The sequence below is a fragment of the Pantherophis guttatus genome, chromosome 9 (genome assembly GCF_059756535.1).
Source record: "Pantherophis guttatus breed Tessera chromosome 9, ASM5975653v1, whole genome shotgun sequence".
NCBI lineage: Eukaryota > Metazoa > Chordata > Lepidosauria > Squamata > Colubridae > Pantherophis > Pantherophis guttatus.
Window position 1 is genome coordinate 2,976,354 of NC_142071.1, and position 15,741 is coordinate 2,992,094.

The 15,741-nt window shown below is 45.8% G+C and overlaps 1 protein-coding gene across 1 annotated transcript; it reads right to left on the reverse strand.

Annotated features, from left to right (window-relative positions):
* Positions 1-729: 729 nt before the first annotated feature.
* LOC117676063 (SH2 domain-containing protein 6) lies at positions 730-14,921 on the reverse strand. The gene is made up of 13 exons (XM_060683530.2): positions 14,738-14,921; positions 13,754-13,815; positions 11,807-11,876; positions 11,223-11,342; positions 9,910-9,938; positions 9,724-9,772; positions 9,054-9,123; positions 7,515-7,545; positions 6,692-6,716; positions 5,523-5,554; positions 4,741-4,824; positions 3,008-3,163; positions 730-1,310 (listed from the first exon to the last, which is right to left on the reverse strand). Exons 1-13 carry the CDS (start codon positions 14,919-14,921, stop codon positions 1,194-1,196), a joined length of 1,029 nt encoding a protein of 342 aa, XP_060539513.2. The 3' UTR covers positions 730-1,193.
* Positions 14,922-15,741: the final 820 nt, after the last annotated feature.

Consider the following 15,741-nt stretch of genomic DNA (forward strand, 5'->3'; position numbering starts at 1 on the left):
TTAGGCAGTTGTTAAGTGAATTAGTAATCCGGTTGTTAAGGGAATCTGGCTGCCGCATTGATTTTGCTTGTCTGACAGTCGTAAAAAGGGATCATATGACCCCGGAACACTGCAACGGTCATAAATACGAGTCATTGCCAAGGAGCTGAACGATCATAAGTGGGGAAAACGGTTTGGTTTTTTTCAGTTCTGTTGTAATGTCAGTCACTAAATGAACTATTGTTAAGCCAAAGACTCCGTGTATGTTATTAATTGCAAAGTCATACAAACAGTAACAGAGAATTATTATTGTTATGACTGTACAAGGAGCAACAGGCACGCTTGATCAAAGGATCCATTTTAAAGGCCACTCCAATGCCACTCTTAAAGTTCATTATTATTATTATTATTATTATTATTATTATTATTATTATTATTTTGAAAAGATTTTTATTTTTATTTCTTATACACATATTGTAAATGTACATTCTCTTATCCATAATTAATCATACATATACATATTTTTGCTAAAGAAAGCATAACAATAAAACATTTTAATTACATTCGGGATTGCTCTTCTACCCTTTCTTTCCCCCTCATTTTACAACAAACCTTCTCCTCCTTCTTCTTTCTTTCCCTTCCCTACCTCCTCTCCTCTCCTACTTTCTCCCTTCCTCCTCTCCTTCCTCTTCCGTTCTTCCCCTTCCTTTCCCCCACTCCTCCCCTCTTTTCCCCCTTTCTAACCTTCTCTCCTATTCTTTTCCCTTCTCTTTTCTTCCTCTCCTTTCCCCTTTCTTCCATTCCTCTCTCTCCCTCTCCTCTTCTATCTTACCCTCTCCTCCTCTCTTCTTTCTTTCCCCTTTGTTGTCCAATATTTCCCCTATTTGGTATCCAAGCATCCCCAATGTTATATTAATATATACTTTCTTTCAAGTTCCTTTCAGTTTTACCTAGTCTGTTCACCTCTATCATCATAATTGTACATTTATATTATGACATTCTTTCTTTTTCATCATTAAATCATGTCTAGAATTTTGCAAACCAACTTTCTTCTGCCTCCGGAAAGTTGTTGAAAAGCAGGCTATGAATGAGATAACGCAGGTTGCCAGATTGAATTCTGAACGTTTTGTCCTTGCTCCAGAAGGGCCTCGAAACCCACACTCGGGGCACCTAGCTGAAACTGGGGATCCACTCTGTGTGGCAGGCGCCGATCTTCACGGTGTCACGGGGAACAAAAGTCGAGTTTGCTCTTTGGCAGAAGTGCTGCCGTCGATCAGCACCAGGGGGCGCTCTGAGTACTTCTCGATGATGCTGGAAACGCTGTCAAACAGCTGGCGAGGGAAAGACAAATCAACATCTGGTGTCCCCAATTCACTCCTTTCCCTACTTTTGGATCTGAGTTCCCGTAAATCAGGGGATGTCGTGGGGCAAAGTTGGGTGCAGGGCTGACTTTGGGGCCAGGCACTTCATAATTATCCTTTTCAATGAATGTTTGTTTACATAGAATAGAATGAAGTGGAGTGGAGGAGAAGAGAGAATGAATAATGGAATGGAATGGAATGGAATGGAATGGAATGGAATGGAATGGAATGGAATGGAATGAAGAGAAGAGAAGAGAAGAGAAGAGAAGAGAAGAGAAGAGAAGAGAAGAGAAGAGAAGAGAAGAGAAGAGAAGAGAGCTGGAAGGTACCTTAGATCAGGGGTCTCCAATCTTGGCAACTTTCTGACTTGTGGACTTCAACTTCCAGAATTCCTCAGCTGGAGTTGAAGTCCACAAGTCATAAAGTTGCCAAGGTTGGAGACCCCTGCCTTAGAGGTCTTCTAGTCGAGCCCCCTGTTCAAGCAGGAGAACCTATATCATTTTAGATAAGTGACTGTCTAGACTCTTCTTTAAAATATCCAGTGAGGAAATTATCCACAACCGACATAATTTTACCAGGTTGCCTGCCAAGCCGAGATGAGATCACTGAGCAAAATTGGGGACAACTTACACACAGGACGTCATTCATGGCCATTTGACACCCCTGGCCCACTCCCATTGGTTGTCTATGCCAAGTAGCTTCTAAGCAGAGGCTAATAGCAATAGCAATTGTGTAAACAATGGTCCCGAGTCATTTTTTTCACTGCCGTCGTAACTTTCGGTCACTAAATGAATAGATTGTAAGTCATGAACTATCTGTATAGTGGGATCTCCTGGAGACATCACTCTGCCAAACAAAGTGCGTATAGCTAAGGCGATGGTTTTCCCAGTGGCAATGGATGGCTGTGAAAGTTGGACCATAAGGAAGGCTGAGCGCCAAAGAATGGAGGCCTTTGAACTCTGGTGCTGGAGAAGATTCCTGCGAGTCCCTTGGACTGCAAGGCCACCCAACCGGTCAGTCCTAGAGGAGATCAACCCTGACTGCTCTTTAGAAGGCCAGATCCTGAAGATGAAACTCAAATCCTTTGGCCACCTAATGAGAAGGAAGGACTCACTGGAGAAGAGCCCAATGCTGGGAACGATCGAGGGCAAAAGAAGAAGGGGACGGCAGAGAACGAGGTGGCTGGATGGAGTCACTGAAGCAGTTGGCGTGAGCTTAAATGGACTCCGGGGATGGTAGAGGACAGGAAGGCCTGGAGGGACGTTGTCCATGGGGTCGCGATGGGTCAGACACAACTACGCAACTAACAACAATATCTGGACTTTGATCAGTCCCAGAGGAGATCAACCGGTCAATCCTAGAGGAGATCAACCCTGACTGCTCTTCAGAAGGCCAGATCCTGAAGAGGAAACTCAAATACTTTGGCCACCTAATGAGAAGGAAGAAGAGCCTAATGCTGGGAACGATGGAGGGCAAAAGAAGAAGGGGATGGCAGAGAAGGAGGTGGCTGGATGGAGTCACTGAAGCAATCAGCGTGAGCTTAAATGGACTCCAGAGGATGGTAGAGGACAGGAAGGCCCAGAGGAATGTTGTCCATGGGGTCACGATGGGTCGGACTTCGCAACTAACAACTACTTCCTGGAGATCCAACTTTCCCTTCAACTCACCTCATGCCTCTTGGGATCCTTGCCAAGAGCAAACTGGCAGCTGCTCTCCTGGTAGTGGACAGGAACATTGTAGACCCGATTCTTGTAAAACACCACCAAGGTGAAAGGCTGGCTGGCAGAGTGGTGGGAACTCTGCCGTACCATGAAGGCGCTGTTCTGCAACAAAGAGGAGGGGAGCAGAGGAGAACAAGAGTTGGAAGGGACCTCGGAGGTCTTCTAGTCCAGCCCTCTGCTCAAGCAGGAGACTTTATACCCACGATGGCGAACCTATGGCACGCTTGCCAGAGGTGGCAAGCAGCGCCCTCTCTGATGGCACACAAGACGTTGCCCCAGTTCCGTTGCACATGTCTGCGCGGCTTCCGCTGGCCAACTGGTCTTTGGGTCTCTGCCATGCATGTACGGGGGGTGCATGTGGGGGGCGCGTGCATGAGTGGGGCGGAGCATGTGGGAGCTGTTTGCTCATGCGCTGGGGGCCTGCCGCACTGAATTTTTGGGGTTTGGGTGCACACACACACTTCGGGCACTCGGTCCAGAAAAGGTTAGCCATCACTGCCTTATATCATCTCAGTCAAGTGGCTGTCCAGTCTCTTCTTAAAAACATCCAGTGTTGGAGCACTCACAACTTCTGGAGGCAAGTTGTTCCACTGGTTAATTGTTCTCACTGTCAGGAAATTTCTCCTTAGTTCTAAGTTGCTTCTCTCCTTGATTAGTTTCCACCCATTGCTTCTGGTCCTGCCTTCAGGTGCTTTGGAGAAGAGCTTGACCCCCTCTTCTTTGGGGCAGCCCCTGAGATATTGGAAGACTGCTCTCATGTCTCCCCTAGTCCTTCTTTTCATCAAACTAGACATACCCAGTTCCTGCAACCGTTCTTCATCTTTTAGCTTCCAGCCCACCAATCATCTATTGAAATGCTATCATTTTAGATCCAAATGAATTTTCTTCTCTTTCTTGTGGACTTAAGGAATCTCTGGCTTGAGTGCCCCATGGAGAAGCTCTCAGGCCAAGACCTTTCTTTCTGTAGAGCAGGACTTCTCCAAGGTGGAGAAGAGGTTGAGATTATAGATGGTGTTGCACAGTGGTTAGAATGCAGTAGTGCAGGCAAACTCTGCCCGCTGCCAGCAGTTCGATCCTGACCGGCTCAAGGTTGACTCAGCCTTCCATCCTTCCAAGATGGATCAAATGAGGGCCCAGATTGTTGGGGGCAAGAGGCTGACTCTGTAAACCGCTTAGAGAGGGCTGGAAAGCTCTGTGAAGCGGTATGTAAATCTAAATGCTATTGCTATTTTCCTTCCTTCCTTCCTTCCTTCCTTCCTTCCTTCCTTCCTTCCTTCCTTCCTTCCTTCCTTCCTTCCTTCCCTCCCTCCCTCCCTCCCTCCCTCCATCCCTCTCAGTACTGGGAGGGTATCCTCCCTCTAATACTACATTAGAATGCAGTATTGCAGGATAACTCTGCCCACTGCCAGCAGTTCGATCCTGACCAGCTCAAGTTTGACTCAGCCTTCCATCCTTCTGAAGTCAGTAAATGAGGACCCAGTTGTTGGGGGACAATAGGCTGACTCTGTAAACCACTTAGAGAGGGCTGGAAAGCACCGTGAAGCGGTATATAAGTCTAAGTGCTATTGCTATTGCTACAGTCAGGCTTGCTACGTGATGGGGTTGCATTGCAGTGACGGCTCAGACCGTGCAAACCAGAGATTGGAATTTATAAAAATCATAAAACAGGGCCAAGCTACCTTGTTAAATTGGAGGAGAGCTGCTTCCGCTGTACGCCGGTCACAACTGCCTGCATACCATGGAGCATTTTTCATATCAGGATCCTGCAGAAATATAACGGAGCCAGTGAAACTGATCAGTGCAGATGGATCCTTGGCTCGGGATGTCCCAAAGTGTACAGTAATCCAAGAGTTGGAGAGAAGACATTGGCTTTCCTGGATTGTACCCAGACCCGGCAAATCTGTAGCCCACCCATCCCTCTTCTACAGCGATGTCTCTCCACAAGTGTTTCTCATTCTCAGCACTCTAAGATGGGTAGACTTCAACTCCCAGATCTCCCCAACCAGCCATGCTGTCTCCCTCTTTCTGTTATATTTTACCATCCAGATAGTAGGGAAGTTTCTTTCTTTCTTTCTTTCTTTCTTTCTTTCTTTCTTTCTTTCTTTCTTTCTTTCTTTCTTTCTTTCTCTTTCTCTCTCTCTCTCTTCCTTTCTTCCTGTCTTTTTCTTTTTTCTTTCTAATTTACTTTCTTCCTTTCTCTTCATTTCCTTCCTTTCTTTCTTCCTTCCTTTTTTCTGTTTTTCTTGCTTTCTTTCTCTTTCTTTCCTTTCTTTCTTCCTTCCTTCCTTCTTTCTGTCTGTTTTTCTTTCTTTCTTACTTTCTTTTTCTTTCTTTCTTTCTCTTTCTCTCTCTCTCTCTCTCTCTTTCTCTCTCTCTCTCTCTCTCTCTTTCTTTCTTTCTAACTTTGTAACCCACCCCACAGTCAAAGGAACACCTCTGATAGCTCAGCAGTTATGCTCACCTCTGGAAGGTTATCAGTTTTGAGGCGCCTACCTGGAAAAAACAACAACGACAGAGCATTTCATGGGTTCTGTAGAGGTCACAACCTATTTTTTTTCCCCAATGCCAGGGCCAGGCTTAGGCCCAGACAAGAAGCCTATCCAAGGTCTACCACCTCTATCTTTATTCTAAGGTTTCCTGAACAAAGTCCAGAAAAGTCTGAAAGTACATCGTTCCCCTCCCCCACATCTCTACATCCCTAGAAATGAGGGAGGGTTCCTTCTGAGACTTGTGGCCTCAGCCGTCTCTTATCTGACTGCTCCTAGTTTGCTCTTCCTCCCCTCTTCCCAGGTCATTTCCCCATACTATTACAGACAGACTGGAGGTCATGGGTTTGCAGAACAAATGAGTTACGTCAAGAGAAATAAAGTAGGAATAAAGTCCTATCTGGAAGACGGTCTGGGGCAGTGATATTTCTGCAATTCTGCAAAAGTGGAGGAAGGGCCTCCTGTTGTGGCCCGCCAGTGGATCTAGCAGCAGATTTGGATAGTGAGGAGGTTGGGGAGGAACATGGACCAATCCTGGAGTCTGGGGAGGACTCTGATGAGGGCTCTGCATCGGAGGCAGAGAGAGGGGCCAGGGCCATATGATGGGTATCAGCTGCCTTCAGAGTCAGACATCAGTGAGGCAGATGAACAGCTGGAGCCTGTTCCCAGGGTGCGCATGCACAGAGTTGCCAGACGAAGGGAAGAGCTAAAGAATAAGGGTCGACTAGGGAGTAATGCCACAGGTGGACGATGAAGGGCCCCTCCCAGAGGGAATAAAAAAGGAGCAAAAAGGGAGTGGAGTTTGCAGGAAACAATTAATTCATTCCGCATTCTTGCCAAGTATTGCGAGAGTCTGAAAAATATCAGCCTGGCCACTCTCCAAGCCTGATAAAGGTTGGTCATGGTGAACTATCTTGAAAGGCTGTGGGAGAGGAAAGACTTGGCTGGAGAGGAAGTCACTGTAAATTAAATAAAAGGGGTTTATCGGGACGAGGACTCGGCTTCGTGCTGCTGGGGAAGTCTAGGTCAGAACAGTTCCTCGGATGAAGCAGCCCTTGTAATAACAAGCATGATTTTTTTGCTTTGATCTTTCTCCTCCACTGTCCATGCCCACATCCATCCATGTAAAAGCATAGACTGTTACCCTCAGTGTTGTCTTCTGGACAGCCCTGGGAAGAGAAAAGATGGAGGAGATGGTTATTTTCCTAATCTGGATCAGATACCTCTCTTTATCTGTTCCTTTACACAAAGTTGGTTCACGTCCGGGGTGAAATTCAGCAGGTTCTGGCGAAGCGGTAGCGGAAATTTTGAGTAGTTTGGAGAACTGGCAAATACCACCTCTGGCTGGCCCCAGAGTGGGGTTGGAAAGGAGATTTTGCAATATCCTTCCCCTGCCACGCCCACCAAGACACACCCACAGAACATTTGTCCTACAAATTTTTTTTTAAATGGGGTCAAGGAAAGAGTGGCTTGCTTTGGTGTAATATAAACTCTGAAACAGAGGTGGATTTCAGCAGGTTCTGAGCAGTTCTGGCGAACCGGTAGCGGAAATTTTGAGTAGTTCGTAGAACCGGTAGTAAAAATTCTGACTGGCCCCGCCCCCATCTATTCTCTGCCTCCCGAGTCCCAGCTGATTGGGAGGAAATGGGGATTTTTCAGTAACCTTCCCCTGGATTGGGGAGGGGATGGAGATTTTACAATATCTTTCCCCTGGAGTGGGGTGGGAATGGAGATCCTACAGTACCCTTCCCCTGCCACACCCACCAAGCCATGTCCACCAAGCCATGCCACGTCCAATAAGCCACATCCACAGAACCGTAGTAAAAAATTTTGAAACCCACCACTGCTCTGCAACCCAACTATGCCCATAAACCTACAAATTTTAAAAAAAATAGTTTAAAAATATACCCAGGCATTTTTAAGGTCAGCTGCCTGATCCGCTCCTTATCTCAAGCTTATCCACTCACCTGTTGAGATCCCAAAGAAGAAATTTTGGACCTAATAGAAAGAAAAAGAGAGAGGATTATGCTACATGGGATCCATACTATAAGGAAGTATTTATCGACCATGTCAACTTTTAAGACTTCAACTCCCAGAATTCCACAGCCAGCACGCTGTGCTGATTTAAAGTTATGCTGAGGCTGAAAATCATTGGTATAATGCAGGGGTCAGCAACCTGTGGCTCTGGAGCCGTATGTGGCTCTTTCACACCTCTGCTTTCACCCCGTCACTCAAAATATGCGTCAAAACCGCCAATGTGCGACACCCGCCGGCACACTTTGAGCTTTTCAACCCCCCGTAGGCCAACCATGGATAAATCCAAAAAAAGAAAAGTTTCGGAAAAAAACAGAACGTTTAATTCAACTACATATGTTAGTTTTGTGGCCGCTCAAGAAATAGTCAGGCACGGGAAGGGTTTTGTGGCTCCCGGTGTTTTCTTTTCTGTGGGAAACGGGTCCAAATGGCTCTTTGAGTGTTTAAGGTTGCAGACCCCTGGTATAATGTGTAAGAGACAGATCTTACATGATGCATTACATCAGAGACATCAAAGGTTGGGTGACAACATTTGGAATTTTGAGAACACGCTAGTGTTCTGTCCCTGTCCCACATGCACACACACCAACAGACATTCAAGAGTTAAAGACCAAACCAGCCGGCAAAATCCTTTTCCTTATGATAACGGAACTTGGCAACAACCTAGTGGCTGCCTGCCAAGAGTTTATTACTTACGAAGAGGAGAGATAACTTCTCCCCACTTCTGGTACATCAAAAGAAACAGCTCAATAATTACAGAGTCAATCAAGTCCAAAGATAATCCAGCAAAGTCTATAGCAAAAGTCCAGCAATGCAGAATGGCATGGAAGCTTTCAGCTTTGTTTGTCACAAGGTTTGACTGGCCACCACGCTCCTTTTTATACCCTGTGGGGTGTGGTCCAGTGACTCAGCCTAATCTCGGGCACGCCTTTTCTTCTGTTGCGCGCGCTTATCTCTGCGACGCTGTTGAGGATCCAGCCAAGACTCATTACTCTCATCACTGTCCACCTGTGACTGCGTGGACTGGCTTGGCCCCGGCCCTATCTCTTGCCCTTCGGCGGACACCAAAGGCATTGCCAAAGAGGAGGGTCCTGGAGAGGGAGGCCTTGCCAATTCCTCTCCTTCACTCTCTGAGTCCTCTCCTGCCGATGACACAGGCTCAGGTAACGGAGCCACAACAGCTAGCATGTTTTAAATAGCTGCCACGCAAGATAACTGTGTGTATCGGCCCCCTTTACACAGAACTTAAAATAACTTTATTGTTACTTTGAATGCACACTAATCCGCATGCATTAAAATATTTCATTGCATCCAGCTCTCAAAGGGTCACCACCTCCAATATTACACTACATAAACATAATAGACAAAATAAAACATCTTCTTTTAACAACCCCATAATCCTTATGGAAGGGCGACGTGCGATCCCTTGGCGAACCGGTGGTAAAGGTAAGTAGAACCCACCCCTGACTCACTTGGCTTGTTTCAAGAGGCAGGTTAGAGGATCCAGGGCTGAAGAAGTAGATCCTTTACAGGGAGCCAAGCCTGGCAAGAAATGAAAAACAGATCAGCTCCAGGAGAAAGTTGGTTTACAAGAAGCTCAGGATCACAATGTTAAGATTGGAGCAGGTTTTCTCTAATTAAGCTTGAAAAGGGCCAGGTTATTTAAGAAAATACCTCTTGCTCCACACACCCCATCCCCACCCTAGCTTAACTTTTACCTGTGCCACCCTGGAGTGGGCGGGGTCTTAATTAGGGCTTATTTTGGACGCACGAGTAAAAATCAAGGTAGGATCAGTGGTGGGTTGCTCCTGGTTCGGTCCGGTTCTATAGAACCGGTAGTAAAACCGGCGGGAGGCTCCGCCCACCCGCTACGACATCATTATGGGTGATTTGCAGAAGCGTGCAAGCGCGCACAGTCCTGTTACGAACCGGTAGTAAAAGTAAGTAGAACCCACCCCCGGGTAGGACTTACTTTCTGAGTAGGTCGTATTTTGGGGGTGGGGAAACGGTAGGTCACATCATTAATTGAATATTCCACGGAATAGTTTGTAACGTAGCGATAGCCAAAGCATATGGGGTCCCACTGAGCTCCCCAGAAATGCTACCTTGGAGAAGATAAGGGGCCAACAGAAGAAACTTCACCTGTGGTGGCCTCACATTCCAGATAGATAGGTTGATCTTCAGGTTCTTCCTGCAAGAGGGAGAAAGAATTTTGAGCCTAATAGAAACTGGAGCATCGTATTGTGTTAAGAGTAAGAGTACAGAAGAACTCTTGGAATGTTCCAGATGAACTACAAGGAATTTGTCGCTTGATGCAAAGTTAGTTACCTTGTCATCTTTTGAAGCCAGAAAAAGATCTGCAAAAAAAGTTCAAAGAATAAGAATGAACAACACCAAAAGAAGAACGTCCGTGGAGATTCTCAGTCATCCAGGTCATGGTTGTCCCAAACATATTTTATCAAGAGGCAACTGGAATTTCTTCTTTGAAGACATTTCGCTTCTCATCCAAGAAGCTTCTTCAGCTCTAACTGGATGCTCTTCCATTCCCCACCATCCAGTCAGAGCTGAAGAAGCTTCTTGGATGAGAAACGAAACGTCTTCAAAGAAAAAACAGAAAATCCAGTTGCCTCTTGAAGAAGCATCTTTGGGACCAAAAGAAGAACTTTCCGAGAGTTGATGTCCACAAGTCTTAAAGTTATCAAGATTGGACAATCCTGGGCTAGACCACATAACAGAACCAGAGCAGTGATGGATTGCCCCCGGTTCAGACCGGTTCGCAAGAACCGGTAGTAAAACCGGCTGGAGGCTCCTGCCACCGCCCTGGATGTTGTCATCAGTGATCTGCGCACGCACAGAAGCTTCATGATCCTGTTGCGAACCGGTAGTAAAAATAAGTAGAACCCATCCCTGAACCAGGGATGCTAAAATATCTTCTAATCTGTTGCATCTTCAACATAGGATTGTCCATCAAGAGTTCCAACAGACCCCAAATAAAATTTTTGGTGAAAATTTTTTAACCTCACCTTAAAATTACAAGAAAGATATATAACATTTTTAAAAATGCATAACATTAAAAAAAATGTTAAAATAGCAAACTCCAATTTTCTTTTCCAAATTTTCGGTAAGTTGTCAGCATGTATTGCAGTAAAACTCTTTAATTGCTGATGCAACTGGTTGGTTTAGTTCGTTAAAGAAAAAATTAATATGTCCCAAATCCTGGAAATTTCCCTAGGTGCCAATCATTAGGTAATATACGAGGCGTAGTATTCACTTACCTTCGCTACCGGTTCGCAAATATGAGCGTGCACGGCAGTGGTGGGTTGCCCCTGGTTCGGACTGGTTCACAAGAACCGGTAGTAAAACTGGCAGGAGGCCCCACCCACTGCCCCAGATGTCGTCATCGGCGATCTACACGAGCAAAGCGAGCGCGTGCTCGCGATCCCGTTGCAAACTGGTAGTAAAGGTAAGTAGAACGGGGTGCATGGGGCCTTCTGCGCATGCACAGAGCATAAAAAACGGGACGTGATGACTTCCAACCGGGTGGGTGGAGTTTCCTGGAGCCGCCGCTACCGTTTCGCCCGAACCAGATAGAACTGGCTGTATACCACCACTGTAATACACCTTGTTACAATTCTACCTACCGTTGTTTATGGCCACTTTTGCTGGATGTCCAGAGAAGACTGAAGCAGGCAAAGACACCCGGCGAGCTGAGGATGGGAGAGAAGGGGGCTGAGGAGGCTTCATCAATCCCTTTTTCAGTGCTGTGAAGAGAAAAAAAAATAGTTATTCAACTTGCACAGTGTCGGGGAATCTTTAGCTGCTCAATAGAAGCAGAAAAAAGTGGATTTTATAGCATATTGAAATATATGAAGTATGGTGTGCTGTCTTGTCCTTCTCTTACAATAGTCCCTGCCGTTTCCTTTGCCCCAGAAGTAAATTTTCCCCCCTCTTTATGACATTGTAATCCTTTGATTTAAGATGGAGTTGGGGCGACTGAATGGAATTGAGCATTTACTGGCCAGATGCCCTTCCTGACACCTATGCAGAGTTCACAGCAGATATTTTTCTCTTTTGGAGAAAAAGAAGTTGAAGTCCACAAGTCTTAAAGTTGCCAAGAAGCAATGGTTAGAAAACTAAATTAGGCCACCTTAAAAGATGCAAGCCCTTCCGTCACAGTGTTGCATCCCACACAGGCCCACCCCCTCCAACAGCCCCTTCCTCTGACCTTCCTCAATGGCTTTGATGTTGATTGTCCCTTCATCACCACTGTCTTCAGCTCCGGCCTTTGTGAGCAACTGTAAGGCACAAGAGGGGAAATTTGGTAGGACAAGCAAGAGAACTCTTCCAAGACCTGAGGACTCCAACTCCCAGAATTCCCCAGTCAGCTATGGGAGCTGAAGTCCACAGGTCTTAAAAGTTGCCAAGGTTGGACACCCCGGGGTTTAAAAATGATGTGAATAGAAGCAAACACTGTCGGCAGTGATTTTCATTTTGCAAATGATCAAGCTTCTTTTAAAGAGAAGACCAAAAGGACTTTGCAATCGGCTATCTGGTTTTTTTAAATCGCTGGTTTGAATAAGCAAAATATACCGTATTTTTTGGAGTATAAAATGCACCAGTGTATAAGACGCACCTTAGTATTTGGGGAGGACAATAAGAAAAAAGCTGATTGGTGGGTGGATCGGCCTCCCGGAATACCCCCAATCAGCTGTTCCCAGAGGTGAATTTTAGCAACAGGTTCTTTTGTTGTGAGCTCTGTGCCTTGCTTTTTTTTTTTTTCTGCCTCTGAAACTTCTGAAACTCTGTTTCAGAAAAAACTTTTTTTTCTGCCTCTGAAAGCCTCCGAAACAGCTTCAGAAAAAAAGCCTCTGAAACTTTGTTTCGGAGGCTTTTTTTCTGAAGCTCTGTTTGGAGGCTTCTTTTCTGAAGCTTCATTTCTGAGGCTTTTTTCAGCCTCTGAAACCTCCGTTTGAGAGGCTGGGCATGGCTACATTCGGAGTATAAGATGCACCCAGATTTTCACTCTCTTTTTTTGGGGGGGGGAAAGGTGCGTCTTATACTCCAAAAAATACGGTAAATAGAAAATATATTTATAGTTTAGCAGCAATATCTGCGTTCAGCCCACAAATCTCTCGTGTTACAGTTGTAAATCTTGAAATCTCGGCTGCGAAGGGAATTTCAGGTGTGGTTGGTTTCCTCTTACAGGTTGTCCTCAACTTACAACCGTTCATTTAGTGACTGTTTGAAGTTACAATGGCACAAAAAAAAGTGACTTAGGACCATTTTTCACACTTACGACCATTGCAGTATTCTCAGATTCATGTGATCAAAGTCCTTGGCAACTGGCCTATACAGACAGTCCTTGAGTTATAACCATTCATTTAGTGACCGTTCAGAGTTACCATGGCATTGAAAAATGACTCGTGACCGTTTTTTCACCCTTATGACTGTGGCAGCATCCCCCAACTGACTCGTATTTGTGACGGTTGCAGAGTCCTGGGGTCACGTGATCCCATTTTGCGACCTTCTGAGAAGCCAAGCCAACGGGAAGCCAAATTCACTTAACAATGGGCTTACTAACTTCACCACGGCAGTGATTCACTTAGTGACTGTGGCAAGAAAGGTCGTAAAAATGGGGCAAAACTCCCTTAACAACTATCTTGCATAGCAATGGAAATTTTGGAGCTCAGTTCTGGTCATAAGCCGAGGACTAGCCCTAATTATATGAAAAAAAGTTCATGGTTTCAGTCATAGGAGAAAATGGAATACTCAGCTGATACAATGCGAAGTTCAAAAGCAGGTTTGGGGAGGACACGATGAAATTATTCAGGACAAGATTATGGGATTCAACCCTTTGGTTTCACTCTTGAAAAACATAGTAGTTGAGTGATGGATAACTAATAATAGAATAGAATAGAATAACAGAGTTGGAAGGGACCTTGGAGGTCTTCTAGTCCAACCCCCTGCTTAGGCAGGAAACCCTACACCGCTTCAGACAAATGGTTATCCAACAACTTCTTAAAAACTTCCAGTGTTGGACCATTCACAACTTCTGGTGGCAAGTTGTTCCACTGGTTAATTGTTCTAACAGTCAGGAAGTTTCTCCATAGTTCTATTCTATTCTATTCGGCTTGATTCTGATCATTTTCACAAATTCCAACAGGTCTCTTACCATGCAGGGCTTGGCATGCAAACTGCCGAGCGGCACAGAAAAGCGCCTCACATTTGGACAATCTATGGACAAAGAAATGATCCGAGATGTTACAGGACCTTCGCTCTTCCTCACTTCCTCATTTTCCGCTGCTGCCCCTTCTCCTCCTCCTTCTCCTCCTATCCCATCTTCTCCATCCGTGAAACCTCTTTCTCTAGTACACAGAGGTCCTCCGTGGATGATTTGAGTCCAACCTTGCTACATCATAATGTACGTGTCTTAAATTAGAGATATTGCCCTTTGTCTGGAGCAAGGGTCGGCAACCTTAAACACTCTTTGTTTGTGTGAGTGTGTGAGAGAGAGAGAGTGGGAGGGAGAAGAAAGAAAGAAAAAGAGAGGGAGGGAGGGAGAAAGAGGGAGAAGAAGGAAAGAGAAAGAGAGGGAGAGTGGGAGGAGAAGAAGAAAGAAAAAAGAAGAAGAGAGAGGGAGAAGAAAGAAAGAAAAAGAGGGAGAAGAAAAGAGAGATAGAGAGACAGAGAGGAAGAAGAAAGAAAGAGAAAGGAGAGGGAGGGAGAAGAAAGAAAGAAAAAGAGGGAGGGAGGGAGAAAGAGAGGGAGAAGAAGGAAAGAGAAAGGGAGAGTGGGGGGGAGAAGAAGAAAGAAAAAAGAAAAAAGAAAGAGAAAGAGGGAGAGAGAGGGAGAAGAAAGAGAAAGAGGGAGAAGAAAGAGAGAGAGACAGACAGAGAGGAAGAAGAAAGAAAGAGAAAGAAAGGAGAGGGAGAAGAAAGAAAGAAAAATAGAGAGAGGGAGGGAGAAAGGGAGGAAGGGAGGGAGGGAGGGAGGGAGCAGAGCACCTGACTGGTTTCCAAAATCTACCATGTCCCAAAATATCCCTTGCATAGCATCACGATTTGGTCTGCCAAAATCCAGTAACTAAGGTTAAAGGAATTCCCACCCCCCATTATTATGATAATCCTGGCATGCTTCTCTCCCCTTGGCACCTTACCCAGGTAGATCCCCTGTTCAGACTCTTGCGGTGGGACTACAGGCGTTTTCTTAGTCGGCTCTTCTCTTGGGGGAGGTTCATAGGTATCCTGAGCTTCCTCCTCCTCTTCAGCAGGGCTTGGCTGAACCTGAAGGAACATCCCAAGAAAATGGCATGAGCTCCTGATGCTTTCCCAGTACACCATGGCTTCTTCCAAACAGGTGCAGAGAATCCACGAGAAGAACAAAACAGAGGTGGGAGGGCAAATATCACAGGCCAGAATTCAAGGTTGCAACCTGCCCAACTCCAGATAAAGTAGGTCCTCCTTTTGGATAACCTGGAGAATGGAGCACTTCCAGAGCCAGCCCTTCCCACATGGGATCCGTCAGATGCGCTGGGCCTACAATTCTAATCCCAGCTCAGCTGGAGAGAGCGGTGCTGTAGAGAAGGCAAGGGAAGAGCATAGAGGTGACCTTGGAGAAAGTGGTGCGGTGACCTAGGGGTGGAGCTCTCGCCTCACAATCAGGAGGCTGCAAGTTCGATCCTAGGTAGAGGCAGATATTTCTCTCTCTGGGCACACTGAGAATATATCTGCTGAACAAAACTCCTCATTGGCAACAGGAAGGGCATCTGGCCAGTAAACACTCAGCTCCATTCAGTTGCCCCGACTCCACCCCACAAAGGATTAAGGGGTCATTAAACAACATTGAAGAAGGAGGAGGAAGAAGAAGAGGAGGAAGAGGAGGAGAAGGAAGAAGAAGAAGAAGAAAGAAGAAGAAGAAGAAGAAGAAGAAGAAGAAGAAGAAGAAGAAGAGGAGGAGGAGGAGGAGGAGGAGGAGGAGGAGGAGGAGGAATAAGCATAAGAGGAAGAAGAAGAGGAAGAGGAGGAGAAGGAAGAAGAAGAGGAGGAGAAGGAAGAAGAAGAAGAGGAGGAGGAGGAGGAGGAGGAGGAGGAAGAAGAGGAGGAGGAGGAAGAGGAGGAGGAAAAGGAAGAAGAAGAAGAAGAAGAAGAAGAAGAAGAAAAA

Bases quoted from the DNA above. Each gene is read 5' to 3' on its own strand.
- LOC117676063 (XM_060683530.2), bottom strand. From the start codon at position 14,921: ATGGTGTACTGGGAAAGCATCAGGAGCTCATGCCATTTTCTTGGGATG. The intron at 9,773-9,909 runs GTAACTAACTTT...TCCCTCTTGCAG, and splicing joins TGGCTTCAAAAGATGACAAG to GAAGAACCTGAAGATCAACC. The intron at 7,546-9,053 runs GTGAGTCAGGGG...TCTTTCTATTAG, and splicing joins TGCCTCTTGAAACAAGCCAA to GTCCAAAATTTCTTCTTTGG.